This window comes from Triticum dicoccoides, chromosome 3A (genome assembly GCF_002162155.2).
Source record: "Triticum dicoccoides isolate Atlit2015 ecotype Zavitan chromosome 3A, WEW_v2.0, whole genome shotgun sequence".
NCBI classification, from domain to species: Eukaryota; Viridiplantae; Streptophyta; class Magnoliopsida; order Poales; family Poaceae; genus Triticum; species Triticum dicoccoides.
Genome location: NC_041384.1, coordinates 519114104 through 519135681, shown reverse-complemented (window position 1 = coordinate 519135681; position 21578 = coordinate 519114104). Strand labels below are relative to the sequence as shown.

Below are 21578 nucleotides of genomic sequence, written 5' to 3'. Positions count from 1 at the left end.
CGCTCTCACATCACATTTGTCCAGTTAGTCCAACTACGAGGAAGAGGACATACACGCGATGGGCTCGTCACCTCACGTCAAATTCCTCATGATGGTGAGCCGACTTGTCGTGGACAACTTCTTGGGGGTCTTGGCGGTGGCCGTCGCTGCCGCCGTGGTCGGGAGGGCGTGGCCCATTCGCCCCGAAGAGATCCTAGACCAGATGCTCGCCTTGCCGCGTGTCTACGTCTTCATGGCGGCGATCCTGGCGGCGGCCATGGAGAAGATGCGGCGCATGCGGCGGCTGCGGGATGTGTACCTCGTGGAGTACGGCTGCTTCCGGCCCAAGCCCTGCTACCGCACGCCGTTCGCCACGTGTCTGGAGCATGCGCACCTCATGCCGTACCTCGTCGACGAGGAGAGCGTCGCCTTCGCGATGCGGCTGCTCGAGCGCTCCGGGCTCGGCGAGGAGACATGCGTGCCGGACGCGTACCACTACATGCCCCCGGACCGCAGCCTCAAGGCGTCCCGGGACGAGGCCGAGCTGGTCATCTTCGCCGCCGTCGACGACGTGTTCGCCAAGACGGCCGTCATCAAGCCAGCCGACATCGACGTGCTCATCGTCAACTGCAGCATCTTCACGCCGGTTCCGGTGTTTGCTGACATGGTCGTCAACAAGTACAAGCTCCGCTCCGACGTGAAGATCATGAACCTGTCGGGGATGGGTTGCAGCGCTGGGCTCGTCTCCGTCGGCCTCGCCAGGAAAATCCTCCAGGTGGCGCCGCCAGGCACGCGCGTGCTGATAGTGTCCACGGAGATCCTCTCGTCGCAGTACTACGTGGGCACGGAGCGTGCGATGCTGCTGCCCAACTGCCTCTTCCGCATGGGCGCCGCGGCCATGATCCTCTCCAACTCCGCGAGTGAGGCGCGGTTTCGTCTCCGGCGCGTGGTGCGCACCGTCACCGCCGCACGGGACGCGGACTACCGCTGCGTGTTCCAGGAGGAGGACGACAAGGGGAACACCGGCATCCGCCTCTCCAAGGACCTCGCCACCACCGCCGGCTACGCGCTCAAGAACAACATCGCGGCTTTCGGGCCCCTCGTCCTGCCGGCCACGGAGCAGCTCCTCGTCGCGCTGTCCCTGCTCAAGCGGAGGCTCCTAAGAGGGCGCGCCAAGGTGAGGCTGTATCGCCCGGACTTCCGCACTGCGTTCGAGCACATCTGCATCCACGCGGGCGGGCGTGGAGTGATCGACGAGGTTCAGGACGGCCTCGGCCTCTCCGACGACGACGTGGAGGCGTCGCGGATGACGCTGCACAGGTTCGGCAACACGTCCAGCAGCTCGGTCCTGTACGAGCTGGCGTACCTGGAGGCCAAGGGGCGGATGAAGAAGGACGACAGGGTGTGGATGATCTCCTTCGGCGCCGGATTCGACTGCAACAGTGTCTCGTGGGAGTGCGTCAAGCCGGCCGGCGACGCCGACGGGCCGTGGGCCGAGTGCGTCGCCCGCTACCCCGTGCAGCTGCCCGAAATCGACAAGGACATGTGAGGGGGAGCTCTCTGCTGCACTTAATTTACGTGCATTGTATACCTGTCTAGATTTGGATCATGTCGCATGGGGAAGGGTTTAAGGAATCCTAGCTTCATACCTTACTTAGTACCAGTAGGCTAAAAGTACAGGCCAATGATGTTGATTTGATGTATTTGTATTAATTATTGATTGAATCCCACAATATTGAAGTCCGTTCTGTACGTGTACACGGCTCACCGACTACAACTTTGTAATTTCAAGATCAATAATGCTACACGCACGGACTAATACGGGTGTTTACGGGGCTGACTAGGAAGCGATCCCACATTCTGTTTTTTTGCTAGCGTCGCGCCCCGTAAACGTCCGTATTAGTCCGTGCGTGTAGCATTATTGTTTCAAGATACTAAAAAAATGTTATTTTTGCGAATAAAAAAATTTAAAATATGTTTGTGCAACACGTGTGTGGAATTGTGGATATATGGTTAAGTTTTTGCATTCGGTCGTGTCTTCTAGCAGGATAACACTGGCTTCAACTGTTAAAGTATGGGGCAACGAGTGTCGGCGAAGGCAGTACACCTTTCATTGAAAACTCGCTCGGCGTGCATGCGCTGCTCACGGCATTGTTGTACTGCACTTATTTAATAAAGTGTTGGTTATGTGCATCCTATGTTGCAATGTTGTAGAACCAGGCTAATACTCAATTTGAAAGTATATCTTTAAGAGCATCTCTAGTGGCTTGTGCAAATGGTGGTCTATACCAAATTTAGACTACCACATGCCAAAAAATGTCTTCAATGGCTTGTCTATTGCGTCATCTAAAATTTAGACAATGTCCAAACTAGCTACCCGTCGTTCACATTTGGACAACCAAGCCACAATGTCTAAACCAAAAATGTTGGCTCATGAGCTCAGCCATTCACCAATTCAGAGCAATTGGAGGACGTCGGCAGGGAGGCGGCTGCGCCGGCGCTGGACACGGAGGTCGTTGCGCCTGGACCGTCGCCTCATCAGGGTTGAACCTGTTGCTATTGTTTATTTCTCGTAAATTATATAGGGTGTTGCTAGTGTTGAACCTAAAATAATTTCGCGGCTGGTTTATTTTCTCCTTTATATGTCTTGCGGATGAAAAAAATAAATGAGAACAACTCATAAATGACCAACATATGATTTTTAGAAAATATAGCTGCTATAAGATACTATTAAAATATATGAAAGAAAATATAGACATCATGTATATAGACAATCCACTGGAAAACTTAGGTTGTCTAAAAGAAAATCTTTTTACACCATTGTGTGTATATGTAGATATAGACTATCAAATTAGGCAAGCCACTAGGGATGCTCTCAGGTTTCAAGAGATGTTTTTTTCTACGCGAAAACTTCTAATCTATTCCTCTTTAATCATGGCAATACATCGCACCGAATGGAGTAGAAGGCATGCCGCCGTCGTCGTTCTTCCCTCACCGGATCGGGCAAAACTTTTTTTTACGAGAAACTTTCGATCTATTCATGTTCAATCATGGCAGTACAACGAACAACAAAAATAATAAAAATTACAGATAGATCCGTAGACCACCTAGCGACGACCAGTGGCGGAGCTACGCTGTCAAAAGTGGGCGTGGCAGTACAAAGGAATCCACTATTTTTCTCTCTCACAGCTCAGCCTACCCTCAATCCTCTAGTGCATTTGCTACCGACTGGGCGGGCCGTAGCCTCTTTTTGTAACACGTAGCTCCGCCAGTGGCGACGACTATAAGGACTGAAGTGAGTCGAAGACGCGCCACCGTCATTGTCCCTCCCTCGCCGGAGCACGGCAAAATCTGTTGTAGTAGAGAGTCGTAAAGTCGTCGTGCTAAGGCCACATAGAACCAGCACAGCGAACAGCAATCACCGTCGATGAAGAGTAACGTAGATCGGAAGGATCCAAACTGAAAACACATGAACGTAGACGGACAACGACCAGCTCCGAGCAAATCCACCAAGGACAGATCCGTCGGAGACACACATCCACACGCCCATCAATGATGCTAGTCACACCGTAGGGACGAGACCTAGATGAGGAGAACCCTAATCCATCTTCAGGGGCCGCCGTGGTTTCGTCTTTTTCAGCAGGACGCAAACCTTAACAAAACACGGATGAATAGTAGCATGAATTGGAAGGGATGTCTTTTTGTGCGATATAGCTTTTCACGGACGACCCACACATGCTCTCACTGCCCCGTGTACATCGCGCTGTATGGATATACGTAAGATGGCTCACTAATTAAGTCCAACTTATATGAAAATAAGGAGGCGATAATATTTCTTGCGTTTCATAAAACAACGGAGGAGAAGAAGGTTTGATAAACAAGAGAAGGAGAAAAGAGAGGAACAGTCTATCGGAGAAATGGTGCCACCTTGTAGATCCAAAATAATAAAGCGGCCCATGACATGCATGCATGAACAGCACACTAGGTAGGCAAGTCTTTAGATCGGGTCTGCATACGATATAAATCCCTAGTGGACGGGTGCAGGTAGTATCCACGGCCATGCCGGATCCAGACTCCAGAGTGGTGGAGGGCGCTATACCGAACAGGCGGACGTGGGGGAACAGTCAAACATGCACACACGCATGAATGCTCGCAGCTAGCTAGTGGCGGCGAGCTGGGATCTCGATCGAGGTAGCGTGCTCGATCCGACCATCGTTGCAAGTGTTAATGTTGCCCCACTGGTCCAGACCCCGGCCGCCTCATCGCGCAAGTTGGGACAATGGAGCTCTCGTCGTCCCATTGGGTCACGCGCGTGCCCGATCGCCCCATGAATTATTACTTTGCTTGGTTTTGAAAACGGAACACGTAGAACCATCGTTTGGCCACGGCGAAAACAGTAGAACGTGTCCATGTTATGGTTTAAAAACGAGCACTCACCCACCTCTCTTTTTACGATTGCTGGCGTGTTTGGTAATGGAGTCGACCGGCAATGTTCCGCATTAAAAAGAACGATGGGATGGATCCACGGGCAAGTGGGCATTCGAAACTGTAAGGTCCTTAATTGTGTCCACGTTGCACTCTAAGAATGCTACCTACTCATGGCCCGGTCAGAGCATTGTTTTTTTTTTAGAAACAGAGCATTGTTAATAGTTAGCCAACCGTTGGCTATAAAAAAATGTCATGTCAAACATGTATAACAATTAGCTCTAGATATGTATATGTGCTACTTTATTAATACATGACTCATCTTTCACTCTCACATAGTGACTAGGAGCACGTATTGTAGCTGGCATAAGAGCCCGCTTACGTGCTCTCTCTTATCCTCTCCCCTCCAACTAAGCATAGAAATGTTATTTTACTCCTTACAGTCTGTTGATTGTACCTTACTGTACTTGCCCTCATGAGGGAGAGGATTTGTGGCACGCAGGTGCGGGGGCACCGAGCCCCTCACGCTTGATTTTTGTTTTGGCTCCTGATTTTCATAAAAATTTATATCTTGAACAAAAAAATTAAAATTAATTATGTTTCCATATTTGTGTTTCTCGTGAGAAAGGATTTTGAATGAGATTCATTTTGAATATATTTTGATGAATTTTAAATTTTTTGTTAAGTTTCAAAAGTTGAAACTTACTACGAGCGACCGACAAAATCATAAATTGTAGTACCTGCGACCGACAAAAACATAAGCTTAGTTTCAACCATGAAGTGACCGACAAAATCGTAAATTTCAAAAGTTAGAACTTAAACCTTATTGTGCTCTTTTGCGGGATCCAACCACTTTACGGATCGCAAAGCAATCGGACGACTTGGTAGGGCCGGGCAGGTGTGTGCTCCCGCACCTGGTTTCCCTGCGAATTTTTGCCGGCTACGAAATGACATGAACCGACGGTAAACTTTTTTTTGCAGGCTAATAGAGAGCTTTATTGATTGAAGGTATTCGCTGGGCAGTCCGCCAACATGGCACTGACCAGGAAACCGAGAGTGTTATCGAGCCAACTATCGGTCCTGTCAATCGTGCAAGCATGCTTAGCACAGATGTGAGCAGGCCCATTAGCTGATCTTACAACATGACAAATATCAAAAGATGAAAACAAGTGGTAAGCTCTCCAATATCTAACAAAATAGGAGCCACGACCGAACGGGAGTCGTGACGAGTAGCCCAGAGGTTTACAACCTCCACAGAGTCCGTCTCCATGATGACGTTTGAGAAGCCCCTTAGTTTAGCGAAGATCACGCCGTCCCTCACCGCCAAAGCTTCAGCTATGAGGGGATCTGTTACCCCAGGATAGGGCTTGCTCCACGCTCCTTGGAAGGCGGTCGGGGAGCGAGCGACGCCTCCTGCACCACCCTTGCCGCCATCAAGATGTATGGCTGCGTCCGTGTTGATCTTGATGAATCCGGGGTCTGGAGGGCGCCAACCGTGTCCCGGCAACATTAGCGCCTGCTGCCGGGGAATGTCCAGGAGTGCTAGTGTCTCCCTCGTGCGGCGGACCGAGGTCGCCGGATCAAGCTTGTCCTCGCCATGAGTCAGCTTGTTCCTTGAGTGCCATATAGACCACATCACCGAGACTAGTATCGAGCGATCCCTGGTGGTGAGTGTGTCGCTGCAGATGACATCCTTTGCCCAGGTGAGGGGTTGGAGTGTGGGCATGTCGAAGTCAAACAGCTGCTCGGCCTCTTCCCAAAACTGCTTTGCATGGCTGCATCTAAGTAGAGCATGTTCCAAGTCCTCATCATAAGCCAAGCAAAGCTTGCAAGTTCCTTGTTCTCGCAGGTGTCGATGTAGCAAAGTGCATTCATCAGGTAAAATGCCTCTCAGAACCCGCCAAAAAAATACCCTGACCTTGGGCAGCACCTTAAGTTTCCACAACTTGTCCCATACATGTTGCTCATCGATTGGAGTTCCGGTATCCTGCCCTTCCTCTTGAGCTTGACGCTCGTTGCGAGTCACTAGAGCTCGGTACGCCGATTTAACGGTATAGTTGCCTGAAACATCATGTGCCCATGCTAAAAAGTCCTCGCCACCGCCGGTTCTCAAAGGAATGTTCAATATTGCTGCCGCATCGGATGGCTGGAATGTCTCTTGAATAAGATCCCACTGCCATGTCCAGTTGTCCGTATCAATAAGATCACTGACCTTTGACACCAAATCTGCTATCCTGGGAGTGGGAATAAAGTTGGCTATGCCGGACACCCATGGGTCAGACCACGCGGATATAGAAGATCCGTTGCCGACCCTCATAATGAGCCCCGTTCGCAGCGCTTCCCGCCCGGCGATAATCACCCTCCAAGTCGCCGAGGAGGAGCCCGGTGCTGAAGCCTGCATGAAATCAGAATTGGGGTAATATTTTCCTTTCAGAACTCGGCCACACAAGGTGTTAGGATTTGTCATAAGCCGCCAGCCTTGTTTGCCAAGCATTGCTAAGTTGAAAAGATGAAGGTCCCGAAAACCCATTCCTCCTTTGCACTTAGGTGTTGCAAGCTTCTTCCATGATATCCAGTGTAAAGCACGTTTATCAATGGAGCTACTCCCCCAGAACTTGGCCATGCAAGTCGTTAAGCTCTTGCATACCTTCTTTGTCAGCAGAAACACACGCATGCTAAATGTGGGGATGGCTTGTGCGATGGATTTAATCAGAGTTTCCCTTCCCGCACACGCAAACAATCTCTCTGACCATCCCTGCATGCAACTTCTTGATCTTTCCCTTATATGTTCGAATGTGCCGTTGGTGATCCTGCCCACGGCTGTTGGGAGACCAAGGTAACGCTCGCTGAAAGTTTCAGCATGTACATCAATGGTGGTTTTGATAAGCTGTCGCTGATCAATTGGGGTGTTTGGACTGAAGAAGATGGCACTCTTCTCTCTATTGACACGCTGACCAGAGGCACTACCATAGATGCGCAAAATCGCATTCAATCTGTTCGCACTCTCAGTATCAGCCTTCATGAACATGAGGCTATCATCTGCGAAGAGCAGATGATTTACCCAAGGGGTGTGATAGTTGACTCAAATCCCTCTATCCACTGTGCCATAATGTTTGAGCAAGGAAGAAAATCCTTCTGCACAGAGTAGAAAAAGAAATGGCGACATAGGGCAGCCCTGCCGCAAACCCCGAGATGGGTTGAAGAAAGGCAATAGTTCTCCATTAACTCGTACTGAGAAGCGCACTGATGTCACACACTTCATAACAAGTCTGACAAGGTCTGCGCCAAAACCAATCTTGGATAGGATAGCTTCCAAATAACTCCATTCAACTCTGTCGTAAGCTTTCATCATATCAAGTTTGATTGCGCAAGAGTAATTCTTCCCCTTCCTCCTTCGCCGTGTGGCATGAATGCTTTCGAATGCAACCAGAACATTGTCAGTAATGAGGCGTCCGGGGACGAAAGCTCTTTGCTCCTCGCTGATGAGCTCATCCATGAAATTCCGCATCCTGTTGATGATGACCTTGACAGCCAACTTGTACAGAACCGGGCATAACGAGATAGGTCGATATTGTGAGATGGTATGGGTTACGCACCTTGGGGATGAGTGTGATCGAGGTGTCGTTCAAGCCCACTGGTAGCTCCCCACCATTCAAAAATCCCAGAACCGCAGTGGTCACCTCATCGCCAAGAAGTTTCCAATGCTTCTGGAAAAAACCCACTGTGAATCCATCGACTCCTGGTGCCTTTGATGGATGCATCTGAAACAGAGCCTTACGCACCTCGCCTGGTTCGAAAGGCTTTTCCATAGCCAAATCCATGCCCGGCGTGACGCGGGCAGGTACATGTGATAATAACTCGCTGGGATCAGAGATACCCTGCGATGTATAAAGCTGTTGGTAGAAACCCATAATTTCCGCCTTATCCTCTTGTGCATTCACACAAACCGATCCGTCTGCTCTCCGAAGACCCATGATCTTATTCATCCTCTGCCTCTGCTTTGCTTGGGCTTGAAAATATGCGGAGTTACGGTCGCCATCTCTCAACCACAGCACGCGTGACCGCTGCCGCAGCCAAATCTCCTCCTGCCGTAAGGCTTCCCCTAATTTCAGCATGGTACTCTTCTCCTCATCAGAGGGTCCTCGCCCTACAGATTGTTTCCGTAGTTTCTCCAACCGTTGTCGGAGCTTTCGAACTGTCCTTGCAAGGCATCCAAACTCTTTCTGCCCCCAAGGTGCAAGCCTGTCTTGCATTGTGTTCAAGGAGTCAAGAACTCCTTGCAGATCAGGTGCACGGTGCTGGCCTTTCCAACACTCCGCCACCACTGTTTCATACTCGCGGTGTGTTTGCCAAACGTTTTCATAACGAAAGGATGAGGTCCCTATAGAACTCCCATTCCCCCGCTGCTCCGAGAACACTAGATTCACAAAGCAGTGGTCTGATTCCGCTGCACTAATGTGCCGAACCTGTGTGTGTCCGTACATTTGCCGGAAAGCCTCATTGGCAAAGGCGCGGTCGATGCGGGCTTTAACATTAGCATCTCCCGCCTGTCGATTATCCCAAGTGTAGGGAACCCCTGTCCATCCCAAATCTTGGAAGGCACACTCTTCGATTACTTCACGAAACGCTCTCATCTGCCATTCTGGCCGGGCTGCCCGGCTAAAGTGTTCATCCCCATACAGTGTTTCATTAAAGTCACCCACGCAAACCCATGCTCCATGAGGGGACATGAGCAGGGTACGTAAAAGTCACCAACTGTTGTGACGATCACTAGCTCTTGGAGCACCATAGAAGCCGGTGAATCTCCACTCCGTTGCACCTTGATTCCGTTTCTGCACCACAACATCTATGTGGCCAGTATTATAATTTGTTAGGCTGACCGATACATCATTGGACCAAAAAAGTCCGATGCCACCACTCAACCCCACACTGTCCACCGCAAAACATCCATCAAAACCTAAACTGAACTTCAGGTTTTCCACCCTTGCAGCCCTCACCTTTGTTTCCATGACAAAGACGAGGATGGGCCCTTCTTGCTTCACCACATTGCGAAGCTCACAAATTGCCTCAGGGTTCCCAAGCCCCCGGCAATTCCAACTAAGGATACTCATTGGGACGGGCAGCTCTGTCCTGCAGAGGCTGCCAAATTTTCACGTGTTGGTTTCTTCTTCTTGGTTTCCCTCTCCCCCACACCCTCCTCACCTTCCTCTTCACGGTCTACCTCTCCAGAGGCTGCACCTTTTGTCCCAAGCACATTATTGTCTCCATTGGTGAGGAGGAGGGCCTGCACAACCGAGCGATACACCTTTTGAGGTGCCTCTTTGCGTTTTACTTGTGACCGATTTTTGACAGGGGAGGTCACCTCTGGGGGGGTCCGCCGCGTTGCTCGAGTTCTTTGATTCACGCCTGCTGCTCGGGCCCGAGGATTGTTCATACTCTCCGGATGAAGGTTTCTTCCTTTCCTCCGGTGCCCGCAGCTTCACTCCAAAAGGAAGTTCACCATTCTTGTCTCTAGGCCTCGGAGTGGGGCAGAAGGCATCATTGTGTCCCAGGCGGCCACAAGAGAAACAGAAGTGGGGCACATGTTCATACTGAATATCATAAGCCTCCTCCTTCTTCCTTTTGGCCGAGTTGATCAAGATCCACCTCCGAAGAGGTTTATTGACATCTATCGAGACCCTTGCTCTCAGGAATCCACCCACGTGATCAAACTGGACCAGTGAAGCTTCCTTGTCAATCTGTTGCGCAATCAGCTTGCCCCATGCCTTGTTCCTGAGATTATATGGCAAATTGGGCACTCTAATCCACATGTGGAGGCGGTCAAACGAGACATCATCGGGCCTCATGTGATCCTCAAAATCTGCCAATATGATAGCATGCTTGCTAATGTGCCATGGCGACCCCATCCAAATTCTATCTCAATCTCTCTGGGAATCAAGCTCCGCCACGAGAGTGTTATCTCCCGTGGATCTGAACTGTAGTCCTTTAGGGTTACCCCATGCCGGCCGAAGAGCGTTGGTGATTGTATGAATATGGAGCATCTGGCGGTGAAGGACCTTGCCTGCGATCAACCACTTCCTCGGTTGGCCCTCATCTGCATCATTGATGATCAGAGGTGTAGCCTCTTCCTCGGTGATACCCATCTTTCCGAGTGCTTCTTCCAGCTTTGCCCTAGCCGTCCGAGAGGATTCGGGCGTCGCCCCCTTACTTGCGCTTGCGGACGCCGTCTCCATCCCTCGCCGGAGTATTGGGTGCGGCCCGCCGATCCAATCTGGCGGCCGCCGTCGAGTCCACCGCGAAACCCTAGTCGCCCGAGCGGGTTTTTAGGTTGCGAGAGGAAACAGAACGAACAGCGCCGTCTAACGGCGTCTAACGGCTGTCGGACCAGCTGACAGCGCCACGTCGAACCGACGGTAAACTAGCTGCTCGTGCTCGCAGTGAGGAGTGTCGTGTACTAGTAGTCTAGTACTAGTAGTCTAGTACTCCCCTTTCATAAATATAAGATGATTTAATTTTCTTCTTCTAAATCGGATGTATGTAGACACATTTTGATGTGTTTGTTCATTTATTTTATTTTGTATGTAGTACCGAAAATGACCTTTGGTGGCCGAGCACCGTGCAGGCTGGAATCAGTGCCGTCTCTGCTCGTGGCGATCGGTGCAAGCCATTAATACGCGACCGTATTTCCAGCGTATTCGTGCCAGAGACAGTTGCCGAGCCTTCGTATTTGCTTTTTAAGTAAATATTGCGGGCACACGTACACTATCAGGTACATCAGTGCAGCACAGCATCTAGACAGGCACTCACGTACACGGCACCGGAGTTGACCCGTCAACATGGGCTACGACAGGGAGCCGTTTGAGTCGAACGTTAAGTATACTGCCGTTGCCTTTGCCTGGCCGGCTATTTATAGGAGAGATGGTTCTTCGTCGCAGCCGCACCCTGCCCAAACAAGCTCGACATGGCTTCGTCTTCATCCTCAGTTCGTTCCAGGCAAAGGCACCAGCACTTGCCGCTCATCATGTGCCCGGACTGCGGCGAGGTTTAGGTGGAGACCAACATCGGTGGGAAAGAAGGCGAAAATGAGGGCAAGCATTTCTACAAGTGCCCGATCGACAGTGTAAGCCTCATTTTGTTTCCTAGAATCATGCTCACCGCGCACGCGCATACAAACTCCTGCATGCATTTTTTTCGATGGACGTTCAACCTGCTTTTGGCATACCGAACGCCAAACCCCATCTCTCAGGAATATAGGTTGTAAAACTCATACGCTTCTTCAACCGTGTCAAAGCTAGTTCCGAGCGACGGGTTAACAACGGTGCCACCCTTGTTTTCTGCATAAGCTCTCATGGAAACCTCGAGGGCAGGGACTCTGCTTGGGTTGGCATCCCTCTCTTCTGGTGCGTTGCCAATCCTGACTCTGCATACCCTCCAAAAAAACGTTGTTACATGTACTTCCTACTTGTACAGACCGATTCTAACAGTGATTTTTCTGACAAAATAATGTGTTCTCAGTTGATACGGAAATCAGCAAAAGATGATATAGCTTAACGAAAACTGAATGCAAGCATTATGTTGCCCCAGCTAGCAAAAATGATCAAAACGAGTTGAAAATAAAATGATTTTTGTGTCTACACGGCGGTGAACTCTGTATATGTTTTTTCTCTTGCTACAGGCAATTCGATGGAGTTCCAAATTTCTGGCCCTACAGCAAAAAACGATGTCCTGGAGGTACAATTTCTGTTCCAGCAGCAAATCAATAACATATGAGTGTGTGTTTCTTACCGTCGAGTCCAGCAGGAAGCCTTTGTTTTGTTGACAACGACGCCTTCTGCATCTCCCTCCTCTCCTATTGATGCAGAGGAAGTGTTCTGAGCCTTCACATCGTTCGAGTCGCCAACGACCTCGCTCCCACCGTTGTTGTATGACCCGAGATTCGCCCCCACCACTCTCAACTGCTCTTTGGCATTGCTGTCATCCATCGGCTCGGAAGAAATCACATCAGAGGAGCGCCCGCGCCCTTCATGGATGGAAGCAACCACAGACTCCACAACATCGATTCCTCCACCCAACAAATCACCCGCATCAGCCCTGGGTACCAATCTGTAGCAGATATAAAATCCTCACCTAGTTAGATCCAAAACATCATCACGTAGAAAGAATTACTGAAGGACAGATCAGAGACGATTTCAAGATTTTGAAGGCCAAAATCAAATAAACACACCCTTCTCTTGGGCAAGCAACGCAACGAGGAAAAGGGAGCGAAATTCGAGCTCACCCTGATTCTGCTTCCTCAAAGAAGAACTCGAGGCCATCCATGGCGAAACGCCGCTCCGCACAGCCACGAACTGGAAGGGGATGAATGACTGACGAGGGTAGGAAGAAGCACCGCTCTGGGGCGTTAAGTCACCTGCGTTGCCAGTTGGGCCCAGGATTAATATCGCACCTGCCACCCATCACCTACATGAGCTGTTTTCTAACGAGCCCAACAAGCACAGGAAGTGCCTGTGTATCCAGGGCGCACCCGAGGCCCACGTACAAGCCTGGCACACCAGCCCAGGGCACCGATGTATTTCAAATTAGCAGCTACCGTATACAACTGACAAAATAAGCGTGCACGCATCACAGCGCTCTACTGCACGGCGCCAGATTCCGGCCTGCAGGGTGCTCGGCCACCAAAACGCCACTCTCATGTAGTACATACTAAAATATTACATTTTATATTTATGAACGGAGGGAGTATCATGCATGTAATACCCTAGCAGATAGTATCATATGTTAGATTTTAGACAACTTCATTCATTGTCATGCATAACACATATCAAACTTTTTCTTTGTTAATTTAATGGTATGTCACCCCAGCAAAATTATCTTGTTGACATGCAGGATACTACTTGTAACGATACCCTCAATACGAAAGGTTTCTGGAGTGTATGCACTCAGAGTTGCATCTACAAGACCAACTCTTGCGGTACATTTGGTTGCACGAATTTAATGGCGTGAAATGTAATTAACCGGCCATTTGCCTCAGGAAGACACAAGAGAATTCTGTGTGATTACATTGACGAGAATATTGATAAAGAACATGACCGACACATCAAACTAGTGAAGGTGTGGCTGCTCTGGCATGCAGGGGCAGGCAAACAGAGCTTGCCAGACTAGCCACAATGAGTAGTAACATAGAGTAGTAACATAAACATGTTACTAGTCTATGTTATTATCTCTATAGTGAGGAGTAATATATGTGTGGTAATATACAATACTTCATTTATTAAGCTATAGACACATCTTGCCTTGATATGTGTGATGTTACTCATACTACTAGTAACTAGCTATGTTACTATTTTCTTCTCTTTCTTCATTTATTACTTGCCACATCATCTATTCTATCTAGATATGTATGATATTACTACCTATGTTATTCCCATCATGGATAGTCTCATATGATCCCTGCAAACCACCGGAAAAAAAAAAGGCCTGTCATATGATCCACCTTTGCACGAGCTGCAGAAGTGCCGCCGTGGAATCCCCACCGGCGCTGAGGGCCTCCCTTGCCTCTCTCATGGCCACCAAAGTACGCTCCCGAAGCTCCCTCCCGCCATCAGAACTCATCAGCCAAGTGTCCTTCCCCTCGATCTCCTTTGCCGTCACGAAGCCATCTGGGCCTGGTTCCATCGCCACGCCTAGCTGCATCCCCTCCACCAAAAATACCTTGTTCATCCGCTGCTCCGCGTACAGCGGCCACCCCAGCATCGGCACACCCGCCATGACCGCCTCCAGCACCGAGTTCCACCCGCAATGGGTCACGAACCCGCCCACTGTTTCGTGGGCCAGCACTTCCCGCTGCGGCGCCCACGACGTGACCACCAGCCCTCTGTCCTTAGTCCTGTCCAGGAAGCCATTCGGGAGCAGCACGTCCAGCTCCGGCTCGCCCGGCTGCTCGTTGCCGCCCGGCGGGCTGCGTACGACCCAGAGGAACCGTTGGCCACTCATCTCCAGACCCGCCGCCATCTCCTTGATCTGCTCGGCGCTGAACCGACCCATACTGCCGAAGCAGAGGAACAGCACGCTGGCCTTCGGCTGCGTGTCTAGCCACGCAAGGCACTCTTCGCCTTGCTTCTCGGCTACCTCCGCAGATTGTACCAGTGGGCCGACACAAAATAAGGGCGGTGTCGTGCGCCCCGGGGGCGTGCAGAGGCCGGAGGCGACGGCGTCGGTGGCGCGCGGCTCCAGGGATCGGCAGCTGTTCACAATAACGCCGTGCGACTTGCACAGCTGTTCGGACAAGGCGAGGAAATGCTTATAGCTCAGGCTGCTCCGATCGAGGAAAGCAGCGGGGAGGTCGTGCGCCGGTATAGGAGTGACGCCAGGCACGTGCACGAGCTCGCCGCCGAGGTCACGCATGCTCACATCGTTTTGCCCGTGGATGACGGGCAGGTGGAGCAATACAGCCAGGCTGGCCGTGCAACTCTGGAAGAAGAAATACGCCGGGATGCCGATCTCTGCCGCGACATCGGCGGCGCTGTAGCAGAAGAAGTCGAGGAGGAGGGCCGCCGGGGAGGTGACGCGGAGGAAATCACGGAGCTCAGGGTTGGAAGCGCGTGTAAGCTCGAAAACCTTGGCCACATGGTCGCCCTCCGGCACCCCGTGCGGGAGTGGCGGCTCCGGGATGTAGTGGAAAGAGAGAAAGGGGCTGGCTGAAGCGTCGCCGTTGCCGTACAGGGAGGACGCGGGAGCTGTGGCGTTGCCGGCCGGAAGGCCACGCTGAACGACGATGACCGCGAGGCCATGCGACACAAGCAGCCTGCCAAACTCCAGTCCATCAGGGTTCAAGTCCTGGTGCTCACATTTATTTTTGGACGAGGTGTCTATGGTGACTTCGTAAATTTCAAGATGATATGCCGGCTCAATCTTTCGAAGGTGTTTATAAGGATAGGATATGCGTGTGTATGTTCATAGATGTGAGTGTATGCGCGTGTATATGAGCGCATGTGCCTGTATACTGTTAAAAAAAATATAGCACACAGCCAAAAGATACATGATAATGTGACCCTCTTACAAAGCCGAATGAATCACGCACACTCAGGACCGGGCCGCTGAAATCACTGGACCTATGCCAATTTCTAAAATGGGGTCTATCTCATTGCAAAAAATATAGTCTTCTTTATGGCTTAACAAATGTAATTTTTAAACAAGATATAGCATCTTCTTTGTCAGAGCTGAACTGAACTCAATTTGATTATATACAAAAACAGTTTAGTTTGATTTCATAAAAACAAGGTTGCTACAGACTTATTCATATGCAGTGGTTTTTCAGTTAGTGATACTTCTAAGAAACTAGCTCTAACAATAAAATCGACTAGTTATACAGGGTCTTACGGGCTGACTAGTATAGGGTAAAATAACCTACTAGCCCATTCAGCAACACTCAAATTAGATGGAAATGATACGCAAAAGAAAAAAAATGATGGACTATTGTTTCCATTAGAAAATACTGCGAGACTAGGAATTGATAGACTTTTGAAAAAATGATTCGTAGACGATGGATTGCAGAATGTTGTACAAAACAATTTGGTGGACTTGTGAAAATTCAATACAGTACATAATTAATAATATGGGCTTGACATTACCATGAACTAGGTTGTGACTTGCCGGAAGAGCTGTCGGCGGCAGCGAACAAGAAGTGGCATTGGTAGCGCCGGTGGTGCCTCCATGACCTACTCCCATGTGGGCTGGAAGGTCGGCCGGAAACGATCTTCGACGAATTGGACGGGACGACAACTGCAAAATGGGAGCTTCGGCGGGGCAAGGTCGATTGGCAGCCGCCATAGACTATTATTGTGTGGATGAAGAAGATCGTGTGTTGAGTCTACATTTCTCAGAAATGCAATGCCCAAAAGATTAAATAAATTTGAATATGTACCTTCTGTGGGAGCATCAGGTGGATTATTGGTGGCCTGGAATGATAAGATCTTTGAAGGACATAAGATGTTTCGGAATACTTTTGCCCTGTCGATAGAATTGACCACAAACTGTAATGGAAACAAATGGATCTTTTAACCAACATATATGGGCCATGTCATACTGAGAGAAGAGCAGAATTCCTTGATTGGTTTCAAAATATTGACATGCCCACAGACTGGGACTGGCTTGTAGTTGGGGATTTTAACTACATTAGATATTCCAATAACAGAAGCAGACCAGGTCGGGATATACAGGATATGATGAACTTCAATGCTGTAATCAATAATCTGGGACTGGTGGAAATCCCAATAAAAGGTAGAAGCTTTACCTGGAGCAACATGCAACAAGCCCCACTTTTGAAAAAATTGGACCGGTGCTTTTCCTCAGAATCTTGGACACTCAACTACCCAAATACCAGTGCTTACTGTTTGGCTAAACCAATTTCTGATCATGTCCCATGTGTTATCCAAATAGGAACAAGCATCCCCAAAGCAACTATTTTTAGGTTTGAAAATTTCTGGTTAAAAATCCCAGGATTTCAAGATACAGTTAAGAATATTTGGGAGCAAGAAGTTCAGGCTAGTTCAAGTAATAAGAAAATTACAGCTAAATTCAAGAGACCGGGGAAGGGATTAAAGATCTGGTCAAAGAGCATATCCCAATTAGCCATGCTGATTAAAAACTCCAACCAGCTAATTCTGCCCCATGACATTTTGAAAGAATATAGAGCACTATCCACTGCAGAAACAAATGGAAGGAATATTATCAAGTAGCACTTAAAAAATCTCTTGTCCTACCAGAACATTTATTGGAAACAAAGGGCAACAATTCGTTGGATCAAATTTGGAGATGAGAACACAAACTTTTTCCAAGCCAAGGCCACCATTAAGTACAGGAAGAATAGCATCAAATCCCTCCTGGATGAAAATCAAGCAGAGCACATAAAACATCAGGCCAAATCTGCTATTTTATGGAGAGCTTTCAAAAATAGGACGGGGACTTTCAATCCAATCAGCAATTTCTTTAACTTAGAGGAATTGCTGACAAACAATCAAAATCTGGCAGAGCTGGAAGCTCCTTTCACAAAAAAAGAAATTGGTGAAGCGATCAAAGAATTCCCTGCTGATAAGGCACCAGGACTTGATGGATTTAATGGAGCATTTATAAAATCATGTTGGAACATAATTGCTGAGGATTTCTATGAGCTAATCAATGACTTCTATTTAGGATCCATAGACCTTCAACCTATCAATGGGTCTTATATCACTCTGGTACCCAAAAAGACAATCCTCAGAACCCAACAGATTTCAGGCCAATTTCTTTGCTCAATTTCTCAATTAAAATCATTACAAAATTGCTGGCCAACGGACTTCAAGAAATCATCCTATAGCTAGTTCATACAAACCAATATGGTTTCATTAAAAATAGGTCTGTACAAGACTCTCTTGCTTGGGCATTTGAATTCATACATCAATGTCAGCAATCTAAGAAACCAATGATCCTTTTGAAACTAGACTTTGAGAAGGCATTTGACATGATTGAACATGAGACAATTCTGGACATTTTAAAAGCTAGAGGATTTGGACAAAATTGGATAAGGTGGAGCAAGATGATATTCAGCTCAGGTTACTCCTCAGTTCTACTAAATGGGGTGCCTGGGAAGCAATTCCACTACAAGAGGGGAGTGAGACAAGGGGATCCATATTCACCTCTTTTGTGTGTATTAGCTGTCGACTTCCTACAAACTATATTGAATAAAGCAATGGTAGAAAATCTCATTCAACACCCACTGCCTTCAAACTCCAACCAAGATTTTCCAGTAATTCAGTATGCAGATGATACAACTCTGATTCTACCGGCAAGTCCAAGACAACTCCAACAAGTGGATAATCTTCTGAAACATTTCACAGCACACACATGCCTAAAAATCAACTTCCACAAGTCAATCATGATCCCTATCAATGTGGAGACCTCCATGGTTCAACTGCTACTGAATGCATTAGGCTGCAAGCAAGGAAGCTTTCCTTTCACCTACCTAGGGCTCCTTCTTAGTGCAAATAGGCTGAGGGCTGAGGATTTTACAACCATCTGCCAACAAATTGAGAGGAGACTGACAGGTTGCTCAACCATGATTTCGTTGATGGGAAACTATTGCTTATCAAGTCAATCTTCTCTGCTTTGCCAATCTTTTTATGAGTACACTGCCACTACCTGCTTCAATCTCCTCTCAAATCAACAAGTACCTGAGGGCTTTTTTGTCGAGAAAGTTTGGGCAAATAATTGTAGGACCTGCTGGACAAAGTATGTAAGACAAAAAGTCAAGGTGGACTAGGCATTTTGGATGTGACAACACATAACAAAGCTATGCTCATGAAGAACATCCAAAAATTCTTAAATAAGCAGCCTCTGCCATGGGTAAACCTGATATGGGAGATTTATTACTCAAACTCAGTCCCAGGAGACAAATTGGAAGGTTCATACTGGTGGAAGTGTCATCTCAAACTTCTGTAGGAGTACAAACACTAGTACAACGAGCTGCTAAACAAACGGTTTTTAACCTTTTTCAGCGACGACCTTTGAAACTGTCGCCAAGTGAGTGTGGGCGATAGGGGGGTCCTTTCCAAACGACCCAGAAACCATCGGGGATATGCCCTCCTGGCACACACGCTCGGTAAAATGAGGTCGTGTGCGACCGGCGAGCACTCAAATACAAAAATACATACAATAGTGCTAAAAAAATACAATTATATAGGTGAAATCATTTCCGGTCGTAAGTACATCCCACACAGTCAGCCAATGCTAAACGTTTCCGTTCGTATATACATCCCACACAGTCGCTCCAAGAAAAACGTTTATGTTCACAAGGACATCACACACAATTTTCCCGGTTAAATCGTTTGTGATAACGTTTCCATTACACACGGTATTAATAATTTTATCGTTTGCGTTATTGAATTCATCACACACGGTGCCTAGAAGAAACTTGTGTCAAGGGTTTTTCATCACACACAGTTTTTATGTGGTAAACGTGTGCGCCAGGTGGCCTAACGCAAACAGTTTTCAAGAGGATGTCGTGTGTGATTGTTCATTAATCTAACATGGTTTATTCCTAGAAACTATGTGTGTTATTGAATGAATCACACACGGTGTTTTCTCAATAACTGTTTGAAATAGAAAAACCCAATTAGCAGGCTAATTATCTGATTATTCATAATCCATTTATTAAGCTAATTGACATTTCATATTAAGCACACAATATATTTCATTTTCATAATTGAAATACATCAAAGTACAATATCATATAGTTTCAGCACTCAGCTACCACATTACACAACTACACCAGGACCAAGTTTCACATGAAACATCTATAACCTTTCGAAATTAGCATCATAGACGGGACACAGACAGATGTATCTCATCTATAAAACTGCTGAAGCAGATGGCGAATATTGAGCCTTCATTGATGTTGAAGGTCTTTGTAACTTTACGCCAGTGTCTGTGGATGATTGACTGTCCATCCTTCCTCCTCTTCAGGAACACTTCAATATTGAACCGTGGGTGTTGTATGAATACCTTCCTCGCCTACTGACCATACAAGTGGTTTGAGAGGTAATCATCAGTGAACTGCTTTGGAAAGGCCTGAAAACAAGGATGGACATAAATATCTTCTCTATATTGGAAATGGGGCAAAGGAATAAAAAAGGCAAAGTATAATAGTGCATAAACGGGGTTTTCTTTTCCACAGGCCTTTTCCGACGGCCTGATCACAGGCCCTTTCAAAATGATAGATACACTAAGACGGCACAAAGTACTGACGTATAAGGGAATTTCTAGGTGGTCTCTTTAACGATCACTCTACCTGCTTTCAGGACCCGCACGCAGCTCTACCTTGGTTGTGGCATATTAAATAGCCCTGTTGCTTATTGCACTACTTGTACAAATACGCTTCAACGTATTAATCAAACTATAATGGAAACAGTTTGCAGCCCAACTTTTGCGGCACTAGTTTGCCCTTTTGATAATCTTATCAAATCACACCCGTACACTTTGGTACACTTTAATCCGCCAGGAGCTTCATTGCGCCTCATAATACCGCAACAAAGTCGGAACACTTTTTACAGTATAGTCTGGCACCCCGAATTTAGCATTATATGCATTGGCTCCGAATCGTGTCTTTGGTCAATAGTTGGGTTGCCCGGCTCCTGTGCTTACTACCTTACGTTCCACTATATCGGTTAGAGTAGCAAAGGGAGAACTACTGCGATTGTGTCCTGGTTTATCCGGATGAGCACCTTAGTAGAGAAAGCCGAAAACTGACTGTCATGATGCGGCGAGAGCCGGTCAACTCTTCGGAGGTTTTAAATCTTTAGCGATTTTTTCTGCATTGTGCGATGAATCGGTTCCTATCCGATCAGGTGTTTACAGCACACTAGTATGGATACTAGGGGCTGCGCATATATTTTTATTGTCAAACTCCTATGGCTAAGTGAGGGTGGTAAGGCCACATAGTCCGATTTCCTGGTTTGTTGTGCTAAACACCTCCTTCAAGGACCAAATTCTTGGATAAAGAGTGTTTAGATTCATCCCGAACACCCCCGTACTACCTACGTGGGGGCTGAAGCCGACGACTGACCAACTCTCAGATATGATAAAATGGCCGCACAAGAGGTAAAACTTTTAAATAGTAAACAATAAAGCATTATATTACATATCAGCCTTGTTTTCATCATACAGGACAGGATTACATGAATGTATTCATTCAAAAATAATGTCCTTAGCATATTGCTCCGCCACAATGCGGGATCCCTTCAGAACATCTTCAAAATACCGCTCGGGTGTGCGGTGCTCCTTGCCCGCGGGCGGTCCTTCGGTCCCGAGCTTGACGGCGTCCATCTTCGCCCATTGTATCTTGACATGGGCAAAGGCCATCCGCGCACCTTCTATGCAGACCGACCGCTTGATGGTGTCAAGCTGAGGGCAGGCATTGAACAGCCGCTTCACGAGGCCGAAGTAGCTGCCGGGTATAGCTTCTGCAGGCCATAACCGGATTATTAAATCCTTCATGGCTAGTTCGGCCACCGTATGCAGCTCGACCAACTGTTTTAGCTGGTCGCTAAAGGACACCGGATGTTCTGGCGCAAGGTATTGCGACCAGAACAGCTTCTCCGTTGAGCTCCCCTCTTCGGCCCGGAAGAATTCTACAGCGTCAG

General features: G+C 48.0%; 3 protein-coding genes across 3 annotated transcripts; 1 reads left to right on the top strand and 2 right to left on the bottom strand.

Annotated features, from left to right (window-relative positions):
- Positions 1-1748, top strand: LOC119271932 (3-ketoacyl-CoA synthase 6-like). The gene has a single exon (XM_037553566.1). It carries the CDS (start codon positions 59-61, stop codon positions 1526-1528), a length of 1470 nt encoding a protein of 489 aa, XP_037409463.1. The 5' UTR covers positions 1-58; the 3' UTR covers positions 1529-1748.
- A 9823-nt stretch (positions 1749-11571) lies between these two features.
- Positions 11572-13260, bottom strand: LOC119268918. The gene is made up of 3 exons (XM_037550637.1): positions 12683-13260; positions 12190-12507; positions 11572-11824 (listed from the first exon to the last, which is right to left on the bottom strand). The coding sequence occupies exons 1-3, from the start codon at positions 12721-12723 to the stop codon at positions 11647-11649; spliced, it is 537 nt and encodes a 178-aa protein (XP_037406534.1). The 5' UTR covers positions 12724-13260; the 3' UTR covers positions 11572-11646.
- Positions 13261-13293: 33 nt separating this feature from the next.
- LOC119272510 (anthocyanidin 5,3-O-glucosyltransferase-like) lies at positions 13294-15321 on the bottom strand (the record flags this gene model as incomplete). The annotated part of the gene is made up of 1 exon (XM_037553980.1): positions 13294-15321. A coding segment is annotated over one exon (1437 nt), but the record flags the coding sequence as incomplete, so codon positions are not given.
- Between the last annotated feature and the right edge of the window lie 6257 nt (positions 15322-21578).